General features: G+C 51.7%; 1 protein-coding gene across 1 annotated transcript in view; it reads left to right on the forward strand.

Moving 5' to 3' along the window:
• Positions 1 to 645: 645 nt before the first annotated feature.
• Positions 646 to 23,840, forward strand: part of KLF8 (Kruppel like factor 8) — a 91,616-nt gene continuing 68,421 nt past the window's right edge. Inside the window, exons 1-2 of the mRNA XM_024219900.2 lie at positions 646 to 688; positions 1,165 to 1,289. Coding sequence (XP_024075668.1) covers positions 1,263 to 1,289 — 27 coding nt within the window. The 5' untranslated portion in view covers positions 646 to 688; positions 1,165 to 1,262. The remainder of the gene's footprint in view (positions 689 to 1,164; positions 1,290 to 23,840) is intronic.

Here is a 23,840-nt window from a genome sequence, read left to right on the forward strand (position 1 = left end):
ATAAGGGCACAAGAGCACTCAGGGGAGGCAAAGCAATTTTTGCATGGAGGGGGGGAATAAAAAACTCATCTGATCTAGGCAATTTATTTAGCTAGCGTGAGGGCACAAGGTTGCATGGGCCATACCGCACCAACCCACTGGGCTGGGGGGAGCCATTGGGAATCGCTGCCATCCAGCCGCTCTGCAGAGAGCAGCTCCCAAGCTAGCAAGGTGTGAGCGAGCAGCCGGGCTGTTCGAACGCAGGAGAAGCAGATGGAGCTAAAGGGCTGGAAAACAACGGCCCCTCCCTGGAGTTTGCAGACACCACCCATGAGCTGGGCACAGACCAGCTTCCTGCTCCTCCCACACCCAGCCCTGGCTTCTGCTCCGTCGCACATACCCCCTCCCCCCTTGAGAAGTGCGCTCTGTTAACGACCCAGATCGAGGCGGGGGGCTCTCCTTGGACACCCAGTTCCCCAAAGGGCGTGGGAGCAGAGTTCATTGTCCTGATCTAGGCTCAGCGGTGGAAAGTCTCTGGGCTCAGAAGTGGGCGTGGGGGGAGGAGGACGGTGTAGCCTTGGGGACCCACCCGCCCCCCAAATTCAGTGGGAGCCGCGTTCACCAGCCCGATGAAACTGAAAGAGGCCGAGCAAGGAGAACTAGCTGCTAGGGTGTTGCCGAGCCGCTCAGTCCGACTTGTGCACAGGAGGTAGGTGGAGTCAGGGAGGGAGTAGCAGCTCCATCCATGCAGCTCCCCCACCCCAAGGAATCACCCCCTACAGAGGCGATCAGGGGAAGGGGTGGGGGCTCCTTCCACCCGCCTCGGGAGGGTCCTGCAGCCTATGCGGACAGCGCTGGGCATTGGCCGTGTGGGCGGCCAAATAAGCCCACGGGGGAGCCCAAGTTGTGCATTGCAGCTTTAAAGGGGCTGATGATTGACAGGGCATGTAGCAGTGTATGGGGTGGAGCCGCTGGGTGGGGTCAGGGACAGGCAGCTGGTGAAAACGAAAAGAGAGAGAGGGGGGAAAAAACAACATTGCCCCCCCCAGCCCCGTCCTTGCCATCAGCAAACACAAGGCGAGGAAGAGGAGAGGGGGAAGAGGAGGAAGGCTGAGTGGGAGCAGAGCCTTTCCAAGAAGCCCAGAGCCTCCCCCACCCACCTACTCCACCCTCCCCTCCCTTCAGCACAGCTAAGCACCCAGAGCTCGCCCCGTGCCTGCCCGAGCCCAGGGGGAGGCAGAGGGAGGACCCCCCCGGAGCAAGCCCAGGGGGAGCAGGAGGAGATGCACTCCGAGGAGCAGAAAGAGAAAGTAAGTCCCTTTCATTTTGTCTGTGGTTCCCCCCCCCCATGTGGTCACAGGGTGGAGGGGGAGGATCCACCTTAGGAAACAGCCTCTTTCTTGCAGATCAGCGGGAGTGGGGGCTGCTTGCAAGCCTCAGTGTCCCCTGGGGAGCGGGGGAGGGCTGTGCACACCCAGCCAGGGCACGGGAGCCTCTACCGCCCCGCGCTCTCAGTCCTGCGGATCGGGGCGCTGCGAAGGGGGTTTGGTTTGGGGATTTTTTTTTTTAATGCAGTGGACAAGGCAAGGGCTCCATCTTGCCTGGCCTCTTAAAGGGGTAGTGCACCACTTGGGAGGGAAGGAGGGAGAAGTAGGTTGCGCTGGTTGGAAAGTCATTCCAGAAGCAGGGGAGAGGGAGTGGAAGCTCCGTTGGTGCAGAGTGAGATCTTTCCTTGCAGTCAGTGACATTGCTGGGCCTGCCCTGCACGGTAGAGTCTCCCTCTGCCCCAGGGGTGATCTGGGGTTCACTCTGAAGTGGGGAGTGCGCCCTGCCACGTTCCCTGCCCTCCCACCGTTTGAGCTGCAGATTTAGGAGACAGATTAACCATGCGTTGCGTGGTTTAACTGCTTCCTGACTGCTAGGCACCTATGTGTCTGCCTCTTGTTTGCTTTTGGAGTGCAATGTGGTAAAGCGTGTGCGTGGGTCGCTTATTGATCTGGGCAGTGGCCTGGCCTGACACCCTGGGGGCATGAGTTAGTCTGGCTAGGGTGTCTGGGCACAGAATTTCAGGAGCACAGGGTGGTGGCCACTTGCCCTCTTGGTGTAGATGGCTATTGCACGAGTTAGCTTTCAGTCTGGGTCTTTGCAGAGTGTGGCAGTCATGCTGGCAAAGCCAGGTGCCCCGGTCTTGGAGATGGAGCCAAGCTGAGGTGAGGGAGAGTGGTGCATATGGAACAGGTGCATCTCAATGGTATATCTTTCAGAGAGCTGGCTCTCTGCATCCTCTGAATTGAGGCCTGGGGATAGCAGTTTAAAGGATGTCAGTTGAAAGATGGGGGGAAAAAACTGACGTACATGTGTGAATAAATGTGGACTCTAGACACATCTCTTTTGGCTAAACACTGGTGGGAAAAGTACTGAGACATATTAGTAGAGAACATTTTATGTTTACATGCTGCCAATCAGTGCCTGGTCCATGTTCTGAAGAGCTTAGGTCCAGATTTTCAAAAGTGACTAGTGGCTTTTGGGTCACCAACTTGAGACTCTTGCAAAATGCTGAGCCACCTGCCCTCTGAAAATCAGTCCCCTTTCAGCTGGGCTCCCAGAATCACTAGTCACTTTTGGAAGCCTTGGTTTACAGTCTTTGTTCCAAATCCTGGAATGTGTTCAGAAAACTGGAGACTCATACAGCCATGTGTGTGCCGGTACTTGCAATGTTGTATAGTTCCACAGTTGGGGTCAACATGAGTTCAGACCTTCTTAACTAGACGTGTGGTCTAGTGGCTGGACTGAGACCTAGGAGCAAGTCACATATCCTCTCTGTACCACAGTTTCTCTATCCATAAAATAGGGACAATTGTTACCTCCTTGCCAGGGGGCTGATTGGGCAACGTAATTTAATTAAGTATTAGATGATGAAGGTGTTGTGTAAGCACATTATAGACAGTGCTGAAACTTTAGTTTTAGGGTTAACTTCTTGGAATTCTTCCATCACCTGGGTGGGGAGAGGGAGTTTGTACACAGAAGATTTGAATGGGATCAGAGGTGGGAAGCCTTCCTCCTTAGAAGAAGAGCATGGTGCCTGTTCTCGACTCATGCATCTGAAGATGATGTTCCATCCTAGTTCTAACAGTGTGTTGAAAGAGAAGTCTAAACTCCTGATGCAGCCTTTATGATCTCGGGGGCAAGTATCATTATCTCCATTTCACAGAGGAGTAGAGCCCTGCACTGGGATTCAGGAGATCTCGGGTCCATTCACAGCTCTGCCACAGACTCTCTGTGTGACCTTGAGCAAGTCAGTCTCCATGTGCCTCAGGTCCCTGTGGATGGTAACACTTCAGAGGGTGCTGAGGATCACCTCTTGGTACTATTTGGGTCTGGGTGCTTCACCACAACTGTATAAGTAGGCACAGAGAGATTGTGATTTGCCTCAGGATGCACAGGGACTCAGACTTCTGCAGTCCTTTTGGTCCACAGTGCTTCAGCTCCCAGTTAGGGACAGGTGGAACTAGTGTAAACAGGAACCAAAGAAATCTATATCCAGAGCAGTCTTAATTGCTGGAGAGCACAAAACTGGAATCCGGACTGCTGAGCCTGCTTGCCAGCATGTCGGATACTTGATGGTGTCTTTTGTGATCATTATGGATGTGTGTCTTGTTTGCACCAGTCGTCCTAGCCCAGTCACACCTGTCATCCCACCCTTTGTAATTCACATATACACCTCTGAAGACATTCCACTGTAGCATCCTGGGTTTGAATGAGGGACTTGCTACTAGGGTTTAGAATGGGTGTTACCAGAGTTGGTTTCAGTGACCCAGATTCCCTGGTTTGACTGGAACAGGTACATTTCTGAGCATAGTTGGCTCTTGGTGTATAGCGCTGTATTTGTTGGGTTAATTAAAAGGTGACTTGTAAAAGATTATGAAAGAAATAAAATTTTGGGCTCATGCCTTTTTTTTGCAGCTTTTTTGATGGAAGAAGGAGGTCAGCAAGTTGTATGTGTTTTTAATCTGTTCATTTTATTTTTACCTGTACAGCTTCCCTGGGTTTGCTGGAGGACTTGTTGGGAGATCTCAGAGATGGGCTCTATTCCATCTTCATTGAACAGATAGTGGATGTTTAATCTTTCACAAATACTTTTTCTCTAGAATATTAATTGGGCATAGAAGTTTAATGGGAGTCAACAAAAAACAAGGCTGTAAAACCTCTGCTGATCCCCTCCCCTCAGTTACTTGCCTTTCACACTTATGTGAGGTTGTCATTGCCCTGGTCCTCTCCAATCCTTGACGAATCTGCTCTAGGCAGTGATAGGTGCTGTGGTGGTAGCAAGGAGGTGGCTGGTCTATACTAGTTTCCCACAGTTGCTACTGTCAGTGAAGCTGTGCTAGGATGGTCACAGATGAACTGCTCTCCAGTCGTGTTATCTGCCTGGACATTTCCCAGTGGCACCTGTAACCTCCATTGGTTTTAACCCTCCTTCTTTCCTTGGTCATGCCAATCTGGTCAGGTGTCTTATCCATTCTTTTTCTACTCTAATCCTTCCACGTTTTACACTATCTGTTTTCCCCAATGTGACTGTCAAGCATCCTTCCAGCTGATATGCTGGGGTGGACATGTGTCTCCCAGTCTGGTTGGTTGGTACTGGCCTCCTGCATTCCGAATCCCACTCTCTAAATATGCATTTATTAGTCTTCACTGTCAGCTGCAGACACTCAGATCTTGCTCTCTGACTTCTAAGCATCGTGAAGCGTGGTTGCAAGAGGATGTGGCTTGCTTAATGAAATCCCCTCCATAGGAATTTGATTCTAATTCCCGGAATGCCATTGGCAAACAGGGCAGAACTGAGGCTTTTAAGTTGGTGTTTTGAGGAGCTAGGTTAGCCTTAAAATGGGTGCCCGATTTTATTTATCTCGACAATGTTTCTATCTGTGAAAGGGCTCATTCGGGAGATAGTATGGTCTAGTGGTTGGGGCAGTGGACTAGAACTTGACCTGGGTTCTATTCCCAAATCTGCCACTGACCTGCAGTGTGACCTTGGGCAAGTCATCTTCCCTCTCTGTGCTTTTGGGGCAAAACTGTCACTCACTGTGTCTGTACAGTGGCTAGGGGGGCAGTTGGGTGCTGCTTAGATACAAGTAATGGCTCTCATTTAGCAGGGCTGCCCAGTCATTTCCCCCAGAGACAGAAACCCAAGGAAAGCCTCTCAGTTAATAGAAATAGAGCCAATTCCAGCTCCCTTGGTTTTTTCAGAGGTTTTCTTCAAAGATCGATTGGGTGGCCTTTTTTAATCTCTCTGAAGAAGTCCTAAAAGGTACTGTGACAGGGAGCGAAATGTCCTTGAAAAACCTTACTGAATTAAAATATCTGTGGAGTCCAGTATATTAAATACAAAGTTGATGTATGAATGTGGGCTGGGATTGTATGTAACCTCTTGAGGGGGCAGATGGGATGTGAGCCCTGGGAAGTGTTAGGAACGTCAGAGGACTATACTGAGCTATGGGCCAGACAAGAATGGACTTTTGGACAGTGTCAAGTGGTTTGCCTGGGAATCTCTAGTGGGAGGGGAAGCGAATGTGAATTTTCACCTCTGGTTAGGCAAATGCCCAACCTTTTGAAGCTAATTCCTGAGGAGGGGTCCACTGCCTGCTGATTACCTGGCCCTGGAATCTGAAGATCGAAGGCCAAAGCTGAATGAAGGAAAGATTCATGGGGGTGCTAGTTCTGAGCTAAAACCATTCTGATCTTGTAACCACAGGGAAAACTCCTTGGTGGGGTTTGAAGGACCCGTGTTAGAGTTGGGGATGATTAATATGCGTGTAGGTTCTTTTACTGTTTTTAATACATTGTCTCTGTAATGCTTTCACCTTAAGAATAAACGTGCTCGGTTAGAAAGAGCTGTGTAGTAACACATAACCGAGGGCAATTACACTGTTCATAGCCTCTGCAGAGAAAGCAAAGTGCGGACGCTGGCCTGATTAGGCAGTTTGGCTTGCTGGGAATAACACATTGTAGGCAGGGAACTGTGCAACCTGGAAAAACCCCAGTCAGGAGGGGAGGGACATACTTCTCTGCCTAAGAGAGGTGATGCCTGGGGGGCCAGGAACCTAGAGTGGGTGCCCTCAAGCGACCATGGAGGGGGGACACAAGTGCAGTCACTCTGAATTGTGACAGGTTATTTTTTTATTTTTATATATATATATATATATATATGTGTGTGTGTATGTATGTTTGGAATATTGAGACTGTCAAATCTAGATTCTCTTAGTTTTTCTGGAGGACTCATGGTGCGGGGGGGGGGGAGGGGAATAGGTTGCTTGGAGATGTCTATTTTGAGTTCAGAGGAGCTGAATCTTTTCTTCCACCTGTGTTAGGCATTGGAGTTAAACAGGTAGTTTAAAAAAAAATATAAAAAAAATCCAGAGATTTAAACACTGCTCAGTCTCTTCCTCTCTGTTGCTCAACTTTCACTTTGTGGATTCGTGTGATGGGACTGCTTTTGTACTTCTCTATCACAGAGGCTTTCTGGGATAGACAAGACCTGAATGTCTAATATCTACCCTTCTCCGTTCTAAAGAAGCAAAACAAGGGCATAAGCCCAATTTTCCCGGGTCTCTTCAATAGCATTGCAAACCCTGGAGACTACACGTTCCAACAAGCAATGCTCCATCTTGATCTGTGCTGCCAGGGGCTGCATTGTAAAACTGGCACATGTTTGCAACAGATAAACCTTTTGAAAAACCCTGTGCCCATAGCACCATACCTATGGATTCATTCCTGGCGAGTGTAAATGCACATGGAAGTCGTCATTGGCTTGAATGGATTTAAATCAGTGTTTCTCAAACTGGGGTCGTCGCTTGTGTAGGGAAAGCCCCTGGCGGGCCGGGCCGGTTTGTTTACCTGCCCCGTCCGCAGGTCCGGCCGATCGCGGCTCCCACTGGCCGCGGTTCGCTGCTCCGGGCCAATGGGGGCTGTTGGAAGCGGCGTGGGCCGAGGGACATACTGGCCGCCGCTTCCAGCAGCTCCCATTTGCTTTCCCATCACAAGCGGCGACCCCAGTTTGAGAAACACTGATTTAAATGAAGGAGATCATCCCAAATGAGACCACTCTCAAGGCTGAGCTACTTGTTTAAGAATTAGATTGCTAGACGCAGTCTTGCCTAGCCTCATGTAGGCAGGAGAGGGAAGCTGGTATGAGAACCTTTGTTGAACTGCTGGCTACTCCTCCCAAGGCAGGTACCTCCTAGCCATCTGGATCTGTGGCTGCATGAACTGGAGCTGATGTTTGCTACAACATCTGGGGTATAATTCTTCCTCTGAGGTATGCCTTCTGGGACACGCCCAGCCTCTGTAGGCTTTAGGAACTGAGATCCTGAGCTTGTATTTTTTTTAACCTCTTCTCTGCATGGCTCCTTTGCAGTCTGTGGATGTTGAGCTATACCTGCTACATACCATGGCACTAGAAATGTAGCCACTTCCTCCTAAAGCATTTCACGCTCATTATATCCGAGAATTGCTTTGTACCTCACTGTGCAGCCACTTCTGGGATGGAGTCTGGTACCCAAGCGCCATAGGGATGGGCACACTGGAAATGTGTAAATATTATGGCAGCTTGGGGAAATGGCAGTGGAAAATGTGTGGCCAAGGGCCTGGGGGCAAATACTCTTACACAGCTGTTGATCTTGGATGTGCTGGCCTATTGTTCAGGGCATCCCAAGCTTTTTGAGGTCTCACTTGTGTAATGTGCATACAGGTTTCAGAAGGACTAAGAGCTGAACTGACCTTGTGGGGACTAGAACCTGTGGCTCCTGGGAGTCTCTGCATGCCATGCCTTAAGCTTGGGTCACTTAGGGCTTGCCTGTGCTATGGATTTTTGCACCAATGTAACTGCTGCAGGTCAAACCGTTAGTGAAAACACTGCATTGGTGATATATAGATCTTGCTCTGGTGTGGCTTATGCAGGTTTAAAACAGGTGCGAAACTCCCCGGTGCAGGCCAAATCCAAACTACCTCCTCCTGGAGGGAACAATCTGGCATGGGTCCCAGGCCATGGCCAAAGTGAACAAACAGGAAGCTTGTGTCTGACCCATGTGATGCTATGTTCTACGTGACCGTCACTGGCCAATGACGGCTGGTCTTGGCCAGTGCAGCCTCCAGGGGAGACACAGAGATTTCCAGCTGTTTCTTCTAAGCTTGTTGCTCCTTCCCTCCCCTCCACCCATCGGGCTCCCCACGTGAGCCCCGATTCTCCTTGAAGCATTGCTCTTCACTGGCTGGAGCAGCCCACCTCGGACCCTGCCCTCCGATTCCCCGCAGTGTGTCCATGTCGGAGTGGGCTGGAGTTCACGACCCCGGGATCCCTTGCTGGCATGCAGGGTAACACAGAACATGCCGTCCTGGGAAATCCGATCTCTGCTCTAAGCCTGCTGCCCTGTTTGCTCCGGGTCTTTTTTTTTTTTTAAGGGAGCTGAATGGAATTAGCCTCTGCCCCTCAACAAAAGGGCTCTTGTTGAGACATACCAGTGTGTGTCCATAGGGCCCAGTGCGTGCTGACTGGGGCTGGAGCGAAGGGAGCACCTTGGCTTTGCCAGAGATCACCGAAGGGGAACTGCGCTCTGTGGCTGGGTTTTCTCTCTGTGCTGCCCTGTCTCATCCTTGGGGATTCCCTGCCCCTTCCAGCCATTCCTAGTTGGTGCATGCTGAACTCCACAATCCCTGTGCATCAGTCGTGTCTGCAGGACCTGGGTCCTGGCCATTAGTTTGCTGCAACCCAGCAGTGGTTGCATATGCTTTTTTGCTCTGTCACCCCAAAATGGTGCCTCCTTTTTCTGTTTTGGAGACAGACTGGTATATAAATACACAGATCCGGTGTGACCTTGGGTAAAGGGGGCCACTTAGGATTCTTAAGCTCAACCTAATTTCTTTCTGGAGTGCCAGCCTATGGGAGAGTGGCTCTGTCTGGGGATTGGTCCTGCTTTGAGCAGGGGGTTGGACTAGATGACCTCCTGAGGTCCCTTCCAACCCTAATATTCTATGTATTCTATGTGAATCACTTAATCTCGTCGTGCCTCAGGTCCCCATCTTCTGCTTGTGGTTGTATCCCTTTCTCCCGTTCTGTCTTGTCGTCTTAGATTCTGTTCTGTATAGGTTCTTATACTGCGTTCATCACTGTAGTGTCTGAGCATCTGGGTTGTCGGCTCTTTGAGGCAGGAACTGCCTGACACTAGGGCCTGGTCTACACTAGGACTTTAATTCGGATTTAGCTGCCTTAATCCGAATTAACCCTTCACCCGTCCACACTACAGAGCCAGTTAATTCGAATTAAAGGGCCCTTTAAATCGATTTCTGTACTCCACCTCGACGAACGGAGTAGAGCCTAAATCGATTTTGTTAATTCGAATTAGGGTTAGTGTGGCCGCACACCACCGAATTAATGTGGTTTAAAACCGAATTAAGGTGCTTAGTGTGGCCGCGCACAATCGAATTTATACAACCTGTTTCCCAAATTCGAATTATCTAAATTCGGATTAATCCTGTAGTGTAGACATACCCTAGGTTTGTACAGCACGTAGCACAATGAGGCACTGATGTTGGCTGGGTTTACTAGACTAATATTTATTTTGGTTTTCTGTAGTGCCTAGGAGCCCCAGTCATGGACATGGAACAAAAGACAGTCCCTTCCCCCAAAGAACTCAGTCTAAGTAGTACCAACACTGTACTGCAGAATGCTCAGGTTAGGGAGGTGTAACCATTTGAAGGCAAATCAGATGAAGGTGCTGGCGGGTCCTGCTGGAGATATTCCGTCTCCTTAGACGTGAGAAGAAGCTCTTGGGGTCCTGGAGAGCAGAGTGGCTTTTGGGGATGTTACTGCTGAAATGCCCTCTCATTCATTCTTAGCAGCATGGGGCGGGGGGTTTCCTCTGGGGGGGGAAGGGGAAGACAGGCCCCAAACTGAAAGGGAAATTTAGACATGTTGTGAATATTTTGATTAGTTGGAAAATCCCCTGAACGAAATGAAAACCTTCCCGTTTCTTTGTCAGTCCGTGGCAAATCCGGACCCAGCTCTAGTTGAGGCGCGTTGGTGGGTAGCCTGCCTTGCCCCTGCTGCTCTGTCCCTGAGCTGTGGCTATAGGACATCGCTCTGCAGGACAGCTGGTCTCCGCCCACCATTCGCACTCTCCAATAGGCTGGCACTCCAGAAAGAAATTAGGTTGAGCTTAAGCTTCAGCAAAGGTGCTGGTTGGTCTCTTAGGGATGTCTTCATTACATAGTTAACGTGGACTCTTACCTGGATTTTAGTTCAGACCCTTTCCCTCCACTACAGTCCACATAGAAAACCTCTGACTTGGGTGTGGCGGTGCTTTAAGCCCCAGTTTGCTGACCCAGCTGGGGGATAGAACCTGGCTTCAGTTTAACTTGGGCTGGACCCTGCCCTCTTTGCAGCGAGGACACAAGCAAAAATCACTTAGGTGCTGGTACAGTTCTCCCCGGAGGACGGACAAAGTCTCCCACAATTGCCTGGGAAAGAATCCTGGAGTGTCTTAGCACGGAGCACCATGGGCCATGACTCACGCGGGCGAGTGCAAGAACAGGGAGAACGTGGTAGGTGGGTGGGCCTTTGCTATGGAGCGGCTTGCACCACGCTGGGCTAACCTGGTTGCGGATCAGCTGGGTTACATGTGCTGTGAAGACCTGTGTTTAGGCTAGGATTGGGAAGGTGTTAGCCAACATGTGTAGACAAGGCAGTGTGCCTTTTAACACACGTGTTAGTCAGGTAAACCCATATAATGCCTCCCAAACCTTAGTCTCAGCAAGGCCTTGCTGAGCAGGACAGTCACCATGGACAAGCTGTCACATTTCAAAGATGACTGGGTAACCTCTGCTCTGTCTGTGCCTGAGGCATAGGTGGATGTTCCTGGGCAGAATGGTCTCTTCCCGTTTCCAGCCACTCAGGGGGAATGCTCATGGAAGGGCACTTTGCAGAGAGGTGAGCGTTAACACCAGGCTTGGCCTGGCATATTTTTCCTCCTGCCATCAAATGAAACCTACAGGACTTGGTAACTGTCCAGCATGACTGTGCCCGTGCCCTCTGTACTGAGGCACTGGGCAAAGGCCACCTGGCTCCAGAATGGGGAAAGGCAGGGTGGATTGGTTGGATTCCAAATATCCCTACCCCCCCGCCCCTCTGCCCCGTCGCTTCACACCCAGACTGAACCCAGTTCAAACCTAGGAGGGGGGATAAGTAAACTCCATGAACTTCTCTGTTCATGAACTTTGCCCACCTTCATTTAGGGATCGCAAAGCACGTTTCAAAACATGACTATCCCCATGTTACAGATGAGGAAACCGAGGCACAACGAGGGGAAGAAACTTCTCCCAGGCTGTAGAGTGAGTACTTGGCAGAACCAGGCCTGCTAGCTTCCAAACCCACTAGGCAAGAGGGTCCCACAGTATTCGTCTCTGCTGCTCGGTGTCTGGCTGGGCTTGGAAATGCTTCTGCTCCCAAGACAGCAGCTCTTGCAGCCAGGTCAGATGCAGGAAGCAATGGAAGTAGCATAAAATATTTGCTTTCCTAAGCAAATTCCCCCCCCTGAATCAAGAGCTGGTGTGGCCCAGTGGCTAGGGCAGTGGTTCTCAAACTTTTGTACTGGTGACCCCTTTCACATAGGAAGCCTCTGAGTGCGACCACCCCTTATAAATTAAAAGCACTTTTTTATATATTTGACACTATTCTAAATGCTGGAGGCAAAGTGGAGTTTGGGGTGGAGGCTGACAGCTCGTGACCCCCCATGTAATAACTTCGCAACCCCCTCAGAGGTCGCAACCCCCAGTTTGAGACCCCCTGGGCTAGAGGATATGGCGGAGATTCAGGAGACATGGGTTCTTATCTCAGCTGTGCCTGCTGGGTGACTTTAGGCAAGTAACATCACCTCTCTGTGCCTCGATTTCTCCTCCCGTGCCCTGTCTGTATGGACTGTAAGCTCTATGGGGTGGGAATGTCTCTTACGCTGCCAGCAGGTACAGTGTTCTGCACAATGAGGCTCTGATCTTAGCTGGGAGCATCTAGGTGCGTCTGCGACACAAGTAAATAACAATGATTAATGTCCCAACCCTGTGACGCCTCCCTGAGAGAAGGCCAAACTCTGTCCCCGGTACCAACTGTACATGATTCCTATGCTGCACACCCGTGACTGTCTCTGGGCCTATCTGCAGCGGGCTACTCCAGGGCCTTTGCCAGCCTCTGCCTGAGCTGTTCATAGGCGTACGCAGCCTGTGTGACATTGAGAACTTGCAGCAGGCCCCCGTGGGGCTTGCAGATGTCCTTGGCGAAGGGGAACCCCAGCGGGGAGGCTGCTTCACTGTGCTCTGGCTCTTGCCACCGTGCCCGCCCCTTTACAACAAAGCACTTCATGCTGCAGGAGCTTTGGCATGGGGTGAAGAGGTGCTTCCTGCTGGCCAGCAGGGGGCGCTAGAGCTCCCAGTGCCACTCTGGGGCAGGGCTGGGTGTACCAATCCAGCTGGGTTCGTTGCCTCTGTGAAATATTGGGGCCAGGATCTCGGAGGATCTGACCCTTTGAGCAGAGCTGTATCCGTGTGTGGGTGTGTGTGTAGCCTAGATCCCAGCCTTGCAGTTCGAGTCATCTCCAAAATCCACCCATGTTGGTGTGAGATCCCAGCCAAACATAATGGCCTCAGCAGGGTTTCTGGAGTTGTTCGACCCAGGAGCGAAGGACCCAGGGGATTAGAAAAGGGACAGAGGGTCATTCAAGACTAGGTTGTGCCAGCCTGAGCCCACCAAGTTGCTGTGGCTGGGGGCGTGGGGATGGATTTGGTGGCCTCCGCCCAGTCTGCTGTGGAGAGGTGTCTGCCTCGTGGTTAACCCCTTGCTGGCTGTCTTGGCAGAGAGACCAAGGAGCTGGGTCTCACCTGGGGACGTGTACCCTGCCAGCTGTGCTGTATGATGATGTACCCCAGTAGCTCTCAAACTTTTTTACTGGTGACCCCTTTCACATAGCAAGCCTCTGAGTGCGACGACCCCCCCCCCCCATAAATTAAAAACACTTTTTTATATATTTAACACCATTATAAATGCTGGAGGCAAAGCAGGGTTTGGGGTGGATTTTGACAGCTCATGACCCCCCATGTAATCACCTCATGACCCCTTGAGGAGTCCCAACCCCCAGTTTGAGAACCCCTGATGTAGGGTCTCCTAAGCTCTTCATTGAGGACCTCTCGCTAGGGCTCTGCCCACTTCAACCTGGCCTCTTCCCAACCCTTGTGCTTTAGGGCACATGCTGCTGGCTCAGAGAGGGATTTGACACCTGGTGGGCTGGAGGCTGCCCCTTCCTCTGGTCAGAATTGGGGGGGATGGGGGGCAGCTGCTCTGATCTGATTGGGCCAAGTGGGCTTAGCCTCCTGCTCCTTACCGCCCCAGAGATGGGTATAAACTGGGGGCTTCCCCTCTCCCTTGTGCCGCTGCTGTTTCCCACTCAACCCCAGGCCCTGCACCGGGGGTGAGCGCCCTTCTCTGCTTCTGCAGCCACTCTTGGGGTCTGTCAGGCAGACGCGTGTGAGCTGCTGCTTATCCTGCCAACCCTGGGTCTGTGTCCGCTGTGCCATCCTCCCCACCCCCTCCCCAGCTGTCAGAGTTGAGCCTGGGCTGCTCTCTCCCCTCCACCTCCTCCCCAGCTGTCTTTTTGGGACCAAAAAAAAAGGGCAGATTTTCTGTGGCTCTGGAGCCAAAAGAAACCGTCCCCAGGAGAGCACCTGCCTGGGCCCCGTGCTCCCGCCCTCTCCTCCCAGCTGGGGATTAGCAGGGCTGGGCTGCTGAGGGGCCCTGCTGTTGGGCAGGGGTGTGGTAACCTGCTAACCACACCCAGCTGCGTCTCTGTGCCACAGCCCAGCGCAGGCCCCCCAGCTAGCATTGCACAATGGTCCCAGGTTCAGGAGGTGTAGCAGCCGACAGGGTCAGAGGATTAGGCCAAACAAACACAAAATCCAACACCCCCCCCCCCCCCCACCACCACCACCAAACAGCAGCTGCTCATTGCACAGCCCTGCAGCATGTTTGCCTTCCTCTCGCCTGTGGGCCCGGCTCTGGGCACAACAACTGCTCAGCTTCCGCAACTGGCAGCCTAGCTTCCTCCCCTCCTCCTCCCCCTGCTCCGCCCGAATTCTGGGAACGGGGGAGCAACTCATGGCCTTGTTCCCCCTGCCCCCCTCCAGGCACGGTCTCAGAAGTCATGCAGGGCTGTGGGGCGGCTGTGCTTTCCTCCTGTGTGTGGCCTTGCATCAAGGTACCTAATGCTGTTTCATAGCTAAAATTGTCCCTTCCAGGTATCACCATTGCTGGGCCAGTGCCCCCCAGCCAGCTGACTCGGAGCGTTCTTAGCATGTGGTTTCCTTCTACAAAGTCACCTGGCAGTGGTGAGACTGTGTTTATTGGCACTGTACAAATCCTGATCAGATCTGCTCCGTTCACACGTAACTGCTGCTGGCTTCTCTGTGCCTCACACTTTGCCAAAGTGCTTGCCAGCTGGGTTCTGCTGAAAGCTTGCTGTGTGAGTCACTTCCCCTCCCCGCACCTCAGTTTACCTACCAGTAAAATGGGATGGTAATGCTGGACCAGAATTGCAAAGTGCTGGACGAGAGATACCATAGAGTGCATGACTACCTGAGAACACAACCGATTGGTCTGGTCCCAAGTAGAGCACTAATAGAAAACCAACAGTGGAAGAAGGAAGGGTTGTGTGATGGTTTAACCACTGGACTGGCACATGCAAGTTCTAATTTCAGATTCCCTGAGTAACCCCAAGTCACTTAATATCTGTGCCTCAGTCTACCCATCTGTAAAATGGGGATAATACTACCTTTGGCTTGTCTGTTTAGATTGTAAACTCTCTGGGGTAGGGACTCTCTCATACAATGGGGCCCTGATCTGAACTGGGGACTTTTGTGATGCAATGAATGATTTAATTTGTAACCTAGGCCGTTTTACCAGGGTAATATAAGCCGTGTTTAGACTAGGATTTGCAGATGTGACATTAACATGTGTTAAATTAGTCTAGTCAGATTTTAGGGAAAGAAAGGTTCAATATGTTGCTAATTTGTTTTCTGTAAACAGTTCTTCAGAGCCCTGCATTAGCCATGTTGTGTGTAGTATAATCACACAATCAACTACACTAAAATCGTCCATACCTTAGTAGCCCATAATCTTAAATCCGATTTTAACTCCCTTCAGGAGCGCATTCCCTGGGATCACCTCCCTACCCTGCCTTTGTTCTGCATGTGGTCTTACCAGGACACGCCTCCATCTCCCCTTATCTCTGCCCCAGATCAGCCCTCATCCCTATATTAATCCGGCCTCTTTAGCACTCCCTTGTCCTTAATGCCCTCTCTGCTCAGTTGATCATGCTTTTAATTGCTGCTTCTAGGGTGTAACCTCTCCTGAGTGCATAGCCCTCCACTCACAGCAGCTATCCCTCACCTTTGGCCTGTGTGGACCATACACTATGAGTACGTGAATATTGGGTCCTCTCCTGGGAGCTGAATGACTGAGGTCTCCTCCCTCTGCGGCGCCTGTAACCTTCCCTTCTGCCTCGCCACCCTGCGCTGTGAGCCAATATTCTGTGACCTCTTTGTCTCCTTGGAACCTGCCTGTCCCCTCCCTCCTTTCAGTGCCGCTGCAGCTTCCCTTGGAAAGGAATCCTGGCACCAAACTACAAGTGCTGAGCCCATGGTAGTCCCTGCTGATCTCCATTCCTCCTTCAGTTCCCTTAGCCACCCCCATCATGTCCACTCCTCCTTACTCCAATGCCCCCACTCTCTCTTCTGCTTTGGCCATATTGTATGTGTCTGTCCCCATCACTGGCCCAAACCATCTGTGTGCTGTCTCCCCATCCACACCTGCTCCTCCTTCCAGCTGGCCCCTCAGCCACCTGCTCTGCCATTCCTGAGCCCCTCCTGCTGCTCGCTATCCCCTGTACAGCCTGCGCTTTGGCCTTCATAGCTCTGCCTGCGAGGAAATCTGGTTCTCGTGTCCCTCTTCCTGAGACTTCTCCCTAGGGTTCTCCCTTGCTGCTTTGCATCTGACACCATCTCTAGCACTCCCGTTGGGCAGCAGCCACCTCCGCAAACCACATCCCAAATCTTCCCTGCCTCCTCTCTGCTCCTGTCCTTCTGACATCTGCCACCCCCCTTTTTCAGAGACCGGGGGGTGTCAACTGGGAGCCTGAACCCCAAGCCCCGCTCTTCAGTGACAATGACCGGAGGATAGCTAATGGGATGCCAATTTTTAAAAAAGGCTCCAGAGAGATTCCCAGCAATTAGAGGCTGGTAAGCCTAACTTCAGTACCAGGCAGATTGGTTGAAACTATAGTAAAGAACAATTATCAGATACGTAGATGAACACTGTTTCTTGGAGAAGAGTCAGCATGGCTTTTGTAAAGGGAAATCCTGCCTCACCAATCTACTAGAATTCTTTGTGGGGGTCAACAAGCATGTGGACAAGGGGATCCAGTGGATAGAGTGAACTTAGACTTTCAAAAAGCCTTTGACAAGGTCCCTCACCAAAGGCTCTTAAGCAAAATAAACTGTCATGGGATAAGAGGGAAGGTCCTCTCATGGATCAGTAACTGGTTTAAAGATAGGAAATAAAAGGGTAGGAATAAATGCTCAGTTTTCAGAATGGAGAGAGGGAAATAGTGGTGTCCTCCAGGGGTCTGGACTGTGCTGTTCAATGTAGTCATAAATGATCTGGAAAAAGGAGTAAACAGTGAGGTGGCAAAATTTGCCGATGATACAAAACTACTCAAGATAGTTAAATCCAAAGCAGACTGAAGAGCTACAAAGGGATCTCACAAAACTGTGTGACTGGGCATCAAAGATGGCAGACAAAATTCAATGCTGATAAATGCAAAGTAATGCACATTGGAAAACATAATCCCAGCTATGCATACAAAATGATGGGGTCTAAATTAGCTGTTACCACTCAAGAAAGAGATCTTGGAGTAATTGCAGATAGTTCTCTGAAAACATCCACTCAACGTGCAGCAGCAGTCAAAAAAGCAAGCAGAATGTTGGGAATCATTAAGAAAGGGATAGATAATAAAACAAGAAATATCATATTGCTTCTATATAAATCCATGGTACACCCACATCTTGAATGCTGTGCGCAGATGTGGTCACCCCATCTCTAAAAAAGTATATTGGAACTGGAAAAGGTTCAGAAAAGGGAAACCAAAATGATTAGGGGTATGGAACGGCTGCCATATGAGGAGAGATGAATAAGACGGGGACTTTTTCACCTTAGAAAAGAGATGACTAAGGGGGGATATGGTAGAGGTCTATAAAATCATGACAGGTGTGGAGAAAGTAAATAAGGAAGTGTTATTTACTTCTCATAACACAAGAACTAGGGGTTACCACACAAAATTAATAGGCAGCAGGTTTAAAACAAACAAAAGGAAGTATTTTTTTCCACACAATGCACTGTCAATCTGTGGAACTCTTTGCCAGAGGATGGTGTGAAGGCCAAGACTGTAACAGGGTTAAAAAAAGAACTAGATAAATTCATGGGGGATAGATCCATCAATGGCTATTAGCCAGGATGGGAGGGATGGCGTCCCTAGCCTCTGTTTGCCGGGGGCTGGGAGTGGGCAACAGGGGATGGATCACCTGATGATTACCTGTTCTGTTCATTTCCTCTGGGACACCAGGCATTGGCCACTGTCGGAAGACAGGATACTGGGCTAAAGGGACCTTTGGTCTGACCCAGTATGGCCGTTCTTATGATGTGCCCAGACACATCAACTGCAGCAGGTCCCGCCTTGTACTAACCACACTGGTGCCAACCCTACCGGGCACTCCCTGCATTTCACCTCTAGTTTCTCCCAGTCTGTAACTTCCCCATCCACAGACACTGCTGTGCCTGGGATTTGATCTTCTCCTCCAGGATCCAGGGCTCAGGCCTCTTCAGTGCCTGGCCCTTGATTAAACTTCAGCACCACCACTGCCCTGAATCTGGATCAAGAAAGAGCCCGTCCCTCACAGCAAACTACTGCCAGATGAGCCGGGCAGCTTCCCCACTAGCCTCTCCCATTGCCAGAGGAGCAGGGATGCTTGCTCCTCCATCGCCAGTGGGGCAGGTATTCTACAGCTTCACCTCTGATTCCTGGTGGGGCTGGAGTGTTCCTCACCTCCCAGGTCTCCCACTACGTTGATGCTGAGGGGGTTCAGTTCTCCAGACCCAGCATGCACTGGGCTGAGCCATTCCACGCAGTGGCCGGGTCCCTCGTCCTCACTGCTGAGGTCATGCAGAGCAGTTGTCCTAAGGCCGTAGAGATCCCAGCGCCTCTAAGTCTGCCTCCCTCCGGGTCCGGAGGTGGTTTTTGACGCTGCTCCCCGGTGTTCAGGTTTCATTTCCTGCATGGGGTGAGGAAGTCCCCGCAAATGCATCCTCCCTTGAGTGTGTGAGGTGGGGGTGGGAGTGCATGGGGTGAGAGACAGCGTCCTGTGGTTTGCAGGCGTGTACGGCTGTGTAACGCATATGTGCTCATGGGGGAGGGCGATCTCGTTTTCTGTTTTGGATAATCAGCTGTTCCGGTGTATATCGTGCCTCTCATCTCCAAAGACACCCTCCCCCCCCATCTCACAGGCACCTGCTGCTGGGGTGGCTCTTCAACCATGCCCACATTTTGGTTAAGGAAACCAGGGCAAATCCACCCTGCTGTGAAAGGGCTCTCAGGTCACTAATGCCCTTGCAGTGGTGAGAACTTTGGTTTAAAAGCTCTCACCTCCCCAATCTCACCCCACTCAGCCCCATGCAAATAGCCTGGATCTTGGGGGACTTCTATCCGGGGAGGAGCAAGGACAGAGTCTCCCCATCCAAATCTGAACCTGTGGGTCCCGGGAGCTGAGATATTTGGAACCTGATGCACTTGGGGATCATGTATCTCAGGGCCTTGCTCGGCACTGGGGGAAAGAACCAGCATCTGTTGAGTGCATCCAGTCAGGCTGTAGGTCTGTAGAGAAGTAACCAAACATCCCTGGTGCTTTTTCACAGCCCTTGTCTAGACACAGGTGATCTTTCAAGGTAACTAATAGAAAGGGGGATTAAAGACACACTGGAATTTGAACTTCGCTGCTACAGAAAAGGCAGTGATATATAGTGGTTAGAGCAGGCATCAGGAGACCTGGGTTCTAATCTAAACCACCTTTGCTGCTGATTCAATGCACGTGATCTTGGGTAAGTCATTTCCCTTCTCCGTACCTCAGTTTCCCCATCTACAAAAGGTCATCCCTGTGTTACGAAGTGCTTTGAGATCCTTGGGTGAAAAGCTCTGTGTGAATGCACAGGACTGTTACAATATAACTTTTATATTTTATAGCATCTCTTGTGCAAATTCTGTCTCAGTCACTGGGTGATATCCCCCTCATAAAACTCCAGCCCACTGGGTTGCCCATCAGAAATCCTTATGGCCTATGTCTGGACCTGTCAGACACCAGTTGCAAGCTCATGATCTGTTCATAGAGGCTTTGGTTTTCCCTGTCTTCCCATTGATGACCTGTTGCCATGAGTGAGAGGAGAGGTCATGTGCGTTTCACACAACTCACCTGGGCCCACCTTTCCTTAGCACAGCCATTGATGGTAGCAGATCTTGTGGATGGAGTGGTGTTCTCTGCTGCCCCCTCATCCCGTCTCACTACCAGTACACAAGAGTGAGGAATAACGACTCTCCTGGGGCCCAAAGAGGTGGAATTAAAGGCATGAAAACACCACGCAGCCTAGCTACTGGCATGTAGGAAGAGACTCGCTGCATGGAGCAGCTGCAAGCCGTGGCTTGTTACTGATCACTTTGCCCCCTTCGTGGGACGAGCCCTTAGATCACATGGCCATATAGTAGAGAACAGAGGTGCTGAGACATTCAGAGGCCTTCAGATTCAAGTCCTAGGGCATCTGGTTTTACTCCAGTGGAGTCTGCCCCAGTTTTTGCCGTGAATTGCATCCCTCAGTACAGTGCAGCCGCAGGCCCTGTTGGTGCCTCTGCATCGCTGGCCGTAGCCACGTAGCTAGGAAATTTTCTCTGCAGTTGTGGGAAGAGCTGTAAATATTAAGAGTGGATCCTGGGTATGACTATGAAGCAAACAACCTCCTTCTGAGCCTAAACTCTCTTCCTCCCCTCTCCCCCAGCCCTGAGCCCCCTCTGCCAGCACAGGTGATTTTACGATAGCTCCTCATGGTTTTTTGGTACCAGTGTGGGGGGTTGATCCAGTGAAGGAATCTGTTATGGAGAAATAGCATTGGATCCCAGCTGGAGCTTTGTTTGAGGAAAGGATGCATCACAGCAGGGGGACAGCTTTTAGATGGGCTAATGCTTTAGTGCAAACAGGATACATTTCCTCTAGGGTAAATGTTTGCTACTACATTATAACACGAACAGATGAGTGAAAACAATGCAAGTAACATTCCACTAGTTTTCATGAAGTTTAAACATCTGAATACACTTTTACATTTACACTCATTTGGATCTATACTAATATGCAAGTGAACTGATCTGAATACTCTCCAGCATGACCTGGTGTGCCAGCATCACACCTGTATCTGCTCTAATGGGAGGGGCTATAGCAGAGCGCAGTGTCATGGAAGTCCCTGAGATGACTCTATAGGTATGTCTACACTGCAAAAAAAAAAAAAAAAAGCCCCACGGCAGCGAGTCTGAGTCCAGGTCGACTCACTTTGGCTCATAGGGCTCACGCGATGGGGCTTAAAACACCAGTGTAGGCGTTCCCACTCCAGTTGGAGCCCGGGCTCTGACACCTGGTGATAGGGAGGGTCTCAGGGCCTGGGCGCCAGCCTGAGCCGGAACCTCTACACTGCTATTTTTAGCCCCGTAGCATGAGCCCAAGTCAGTTAACCTGGGCTTGGAGCCTCATTGCTGTGGGTGTTCTTTGCAGTGTATGCATACGCTATGTGGCCTGTCTCCACAAACTTCCTATGGGTGTCAGCCAAGGCCTGGCCAGCCCTGCTAGAAGGGTGATGTTGGGCATTCCTGCCCCACATTGGATGGATGATGGTGTGTGGTGCATGTGCAACACCATGCACGCATCTGTAGAGTGTGTGAGGATAGGGAGGTTCTAGGCTGTCTGTGCTGCAAACACAGCGACTCAACCCTCACAGACCCTTCTCTGTTCCTGGGGGTCGGTGTAGTGGTCTAAGCAGCGGGTTTGGAATTTGCTGGTGTCACAGGTTCCGATCCCAGCAGGGCTGCCTCTTCCTTTTCAGGCTGATAAACTGGACCCCATGTGGCTGACTCTGAGTCTTTAGTGATTCCTGATAAACAGAAGTCCCTGGGTGGATATTTAAGCTCCCGGGACACACTTCCAAGGGCCATATCTGCATACATAAGAGAACCAGAAACTGGTTCAAAGACCTTTTTAATTCCCATGCTGCAAACCTTTCTGTGGACACTCTTTGCTTATGTCAATAAACCCAGTCCTAAAGAAGAGCTCTGTGTAAGCTCAAAAGCTTGTCTCTCTCACCAACTGAAGTTGGTCTAATAAAAGATATTACCTCACCCTCCTCGTCTCTTATGCAATTTAGTTTTCAGATCAATTTAGTTTAGAAGCCACATTTTAAAGCAAGATAGGTGTTGTGACAAAGTTCCTTTATCTTGGTGGGTCCTGCGCTTATTGGCAGATTTTCTTGCCTCAGAGATTCACCATGTGGGTTGGGGAACAGCCCAGAGACCTTCCCCTCTGGAAGAACCCACAGTCCAGGTCAATTGGGAGGAACCCAGGCCCGCCCTCTACTCCGGGTTCCAGCCCAGGGCCCTGTGGACTGCAGCTGTCTATAGTGCCTCCTGTAACAGCTGCATGACAGCTACAACTCCCTGGGCTACTTCCCCATGGCCTCCTCCAAACACCTTCCTTATTCTCACCACAGGACCTTCCTCCTGGTGTCTGATAACGCTTGTGCTCCTCAGTCCTCCAGCAGTACACCCTCTCACTCTCAGCTCCTCACACTCACACCACAAACTGAAGTGAGCTCCTTTTAAAACCCAGGTGCCCTGATTAGCCTGCCTTAATTGATTCTAGAAGCTTCTTCTTAATTGGCTCCAGGTGTCCTAATTAGCCTGCCTGCCTGAACTGGTTCTAGCAGGTTCCTGATTACTCTAGTGCAGCCCCTGTCCTGGTCACTCAGGGAACAGAAACCCTGTCTGACCTGGGACTAATAGATCACTCTTCTGTAGCCCTCTGGCCTGGAGGAAGGGAGGTAGGGGGCTGCTCCTCCTCTTTCTCTGCTACCTGCTTGCTGGCTGGCTGGCTGCTAGACCCACCCACACCCTTGGTTGTTGCTGCTCCAGCTACAGCCCCTTGGGGGGGGGCCTGCTGGCCCACTCCCCAGAGGAGGGGAGGGACAGACCCCAGCCATTGCTCCTGCTGCTGGGGATGCCACCACCACCTCCACCTGAGAAGGGTCCTTCCTGCTGGCCACCAGACTGCCGCCTGGAGCTGCTGCGTTTGCTGCTGGAGCCCTGAGGAGGAGAAGAGGACCATCTACCAGTGGGGGAGTGTGTAGGAATTCTACAGACCACCGTGGAGGGAGCCCTCCCGGACTGAGTAACTTTTGAACTGTGCTCTTGTGGTGGGGATCTAGACTGTATTTGTGGGGACACAAGGGGTGTGGCATGGAGCCTGCCCCCTGGTCCATCTGTGTGTCCCCCCCCCGATCCCCACCACCACCATCATCGTTGCCCCCTCCACCGCCCCCTCCGGCTACTCACCATCTGCCTCAAGCTCCTGCCTCTGGGACTCAGCTGTTCACCTAGGCTTGCCACGCCCTGTTGCCACCATTGGGCCTGATACAGCAGCCAGCCTAAACTGCCTTTCCTTTTTGTTACAAGTGCACGTGGGTGCACGTGCCCTCCCTCCTTTGGACTGACCCTCTCCCCCCAGCTTTACCCCTGCTACCTACCCATTTGCCCCTTGCAGCCTTTTGCCCCTCTCCCTTGCCCCAACCCCTCGCTAGCTCCAGTTTGTTTGCCTGCCCCGCCCTTTCCCTCTGCAGCCTTTCTTTGTTTGACCTGCCCCAGCCTCTGAAGCTAGCCCCGTGGTTCCCCTGCCCCATTCCCAGCCTGGTTGTTCCCTTCTCCCTGCGTCCCCTTGCCCTGATTAGCCCCTCCCCTCGTGTGCCCATGTCCCCTCCCATGCGCTTGTGCCTCTCCCCATTTTAGTTTGACCCTGTTTCACTGCACGCCCCTATGCAGTTATATCCCCCCTTCCTTGGTGCGACTAGAGGAGCTGGAAACCCTCTCCAAATCAGTGACTGACCCCTAGCCCTTGATAGCCCCCCCATCCAGCCCACCCCCTTTTTTGGTGCCCTCCTCCCCTGCCTGCAGCCTAGCGGGGAGGAGTGGTTGACCTGCTTCCCCCTTCCCTACCCCCCCTCCAGTGTTTGTTCTCCCCCGTCCTCATTATGGCAGGGGACGAGGCGAGTGGGACCCCTCGGGCAGACCCTGCTGCCCCTCCTCCACCCGCCCCACCATCGTCCCCCCCCTAGCCTCTACCTCAACCGCCGCTGCCGAGCCACCTGCTACCACCCCTGCTGGAACACCGGCGGGTAACAAGGTGACCTCAGCTGCTGCCACGTCCCTCGCCCCCTCTGACTCTGGGGGAGTCCCCCCAGCCGGCAGGAAGGGCCAGGGCACAAAGAAGGATAAAGGCCCCGCTAAAAAAACCAGGCCCTCCGGCCGCGGCGTCCCTCCCTGTTGTTCCCTCCACTAGCTCTGTGGGTGTCCCTCCCCCGGCCCCCAGGGCATACGCCCAGGTGGCGGCGGCCCCCCCACCTGCCGCTACGTCATCTC

The sequence above is a fragment of the Terrapene carolina genome, unplaced genomic scaffold (genome assembly GCF_002925995.2).
Source record: "Terrapene carolina triunguis isolate 2854851 unplaced genomic scaffold, T_m_triunguis-2.0 Scaffold137, whole genome shotgun sequence".
NCBI lineage: Eukaryota > Metazoa > Chordata > Testudines > Emydidae > Terrapene > Terrapene triunguis.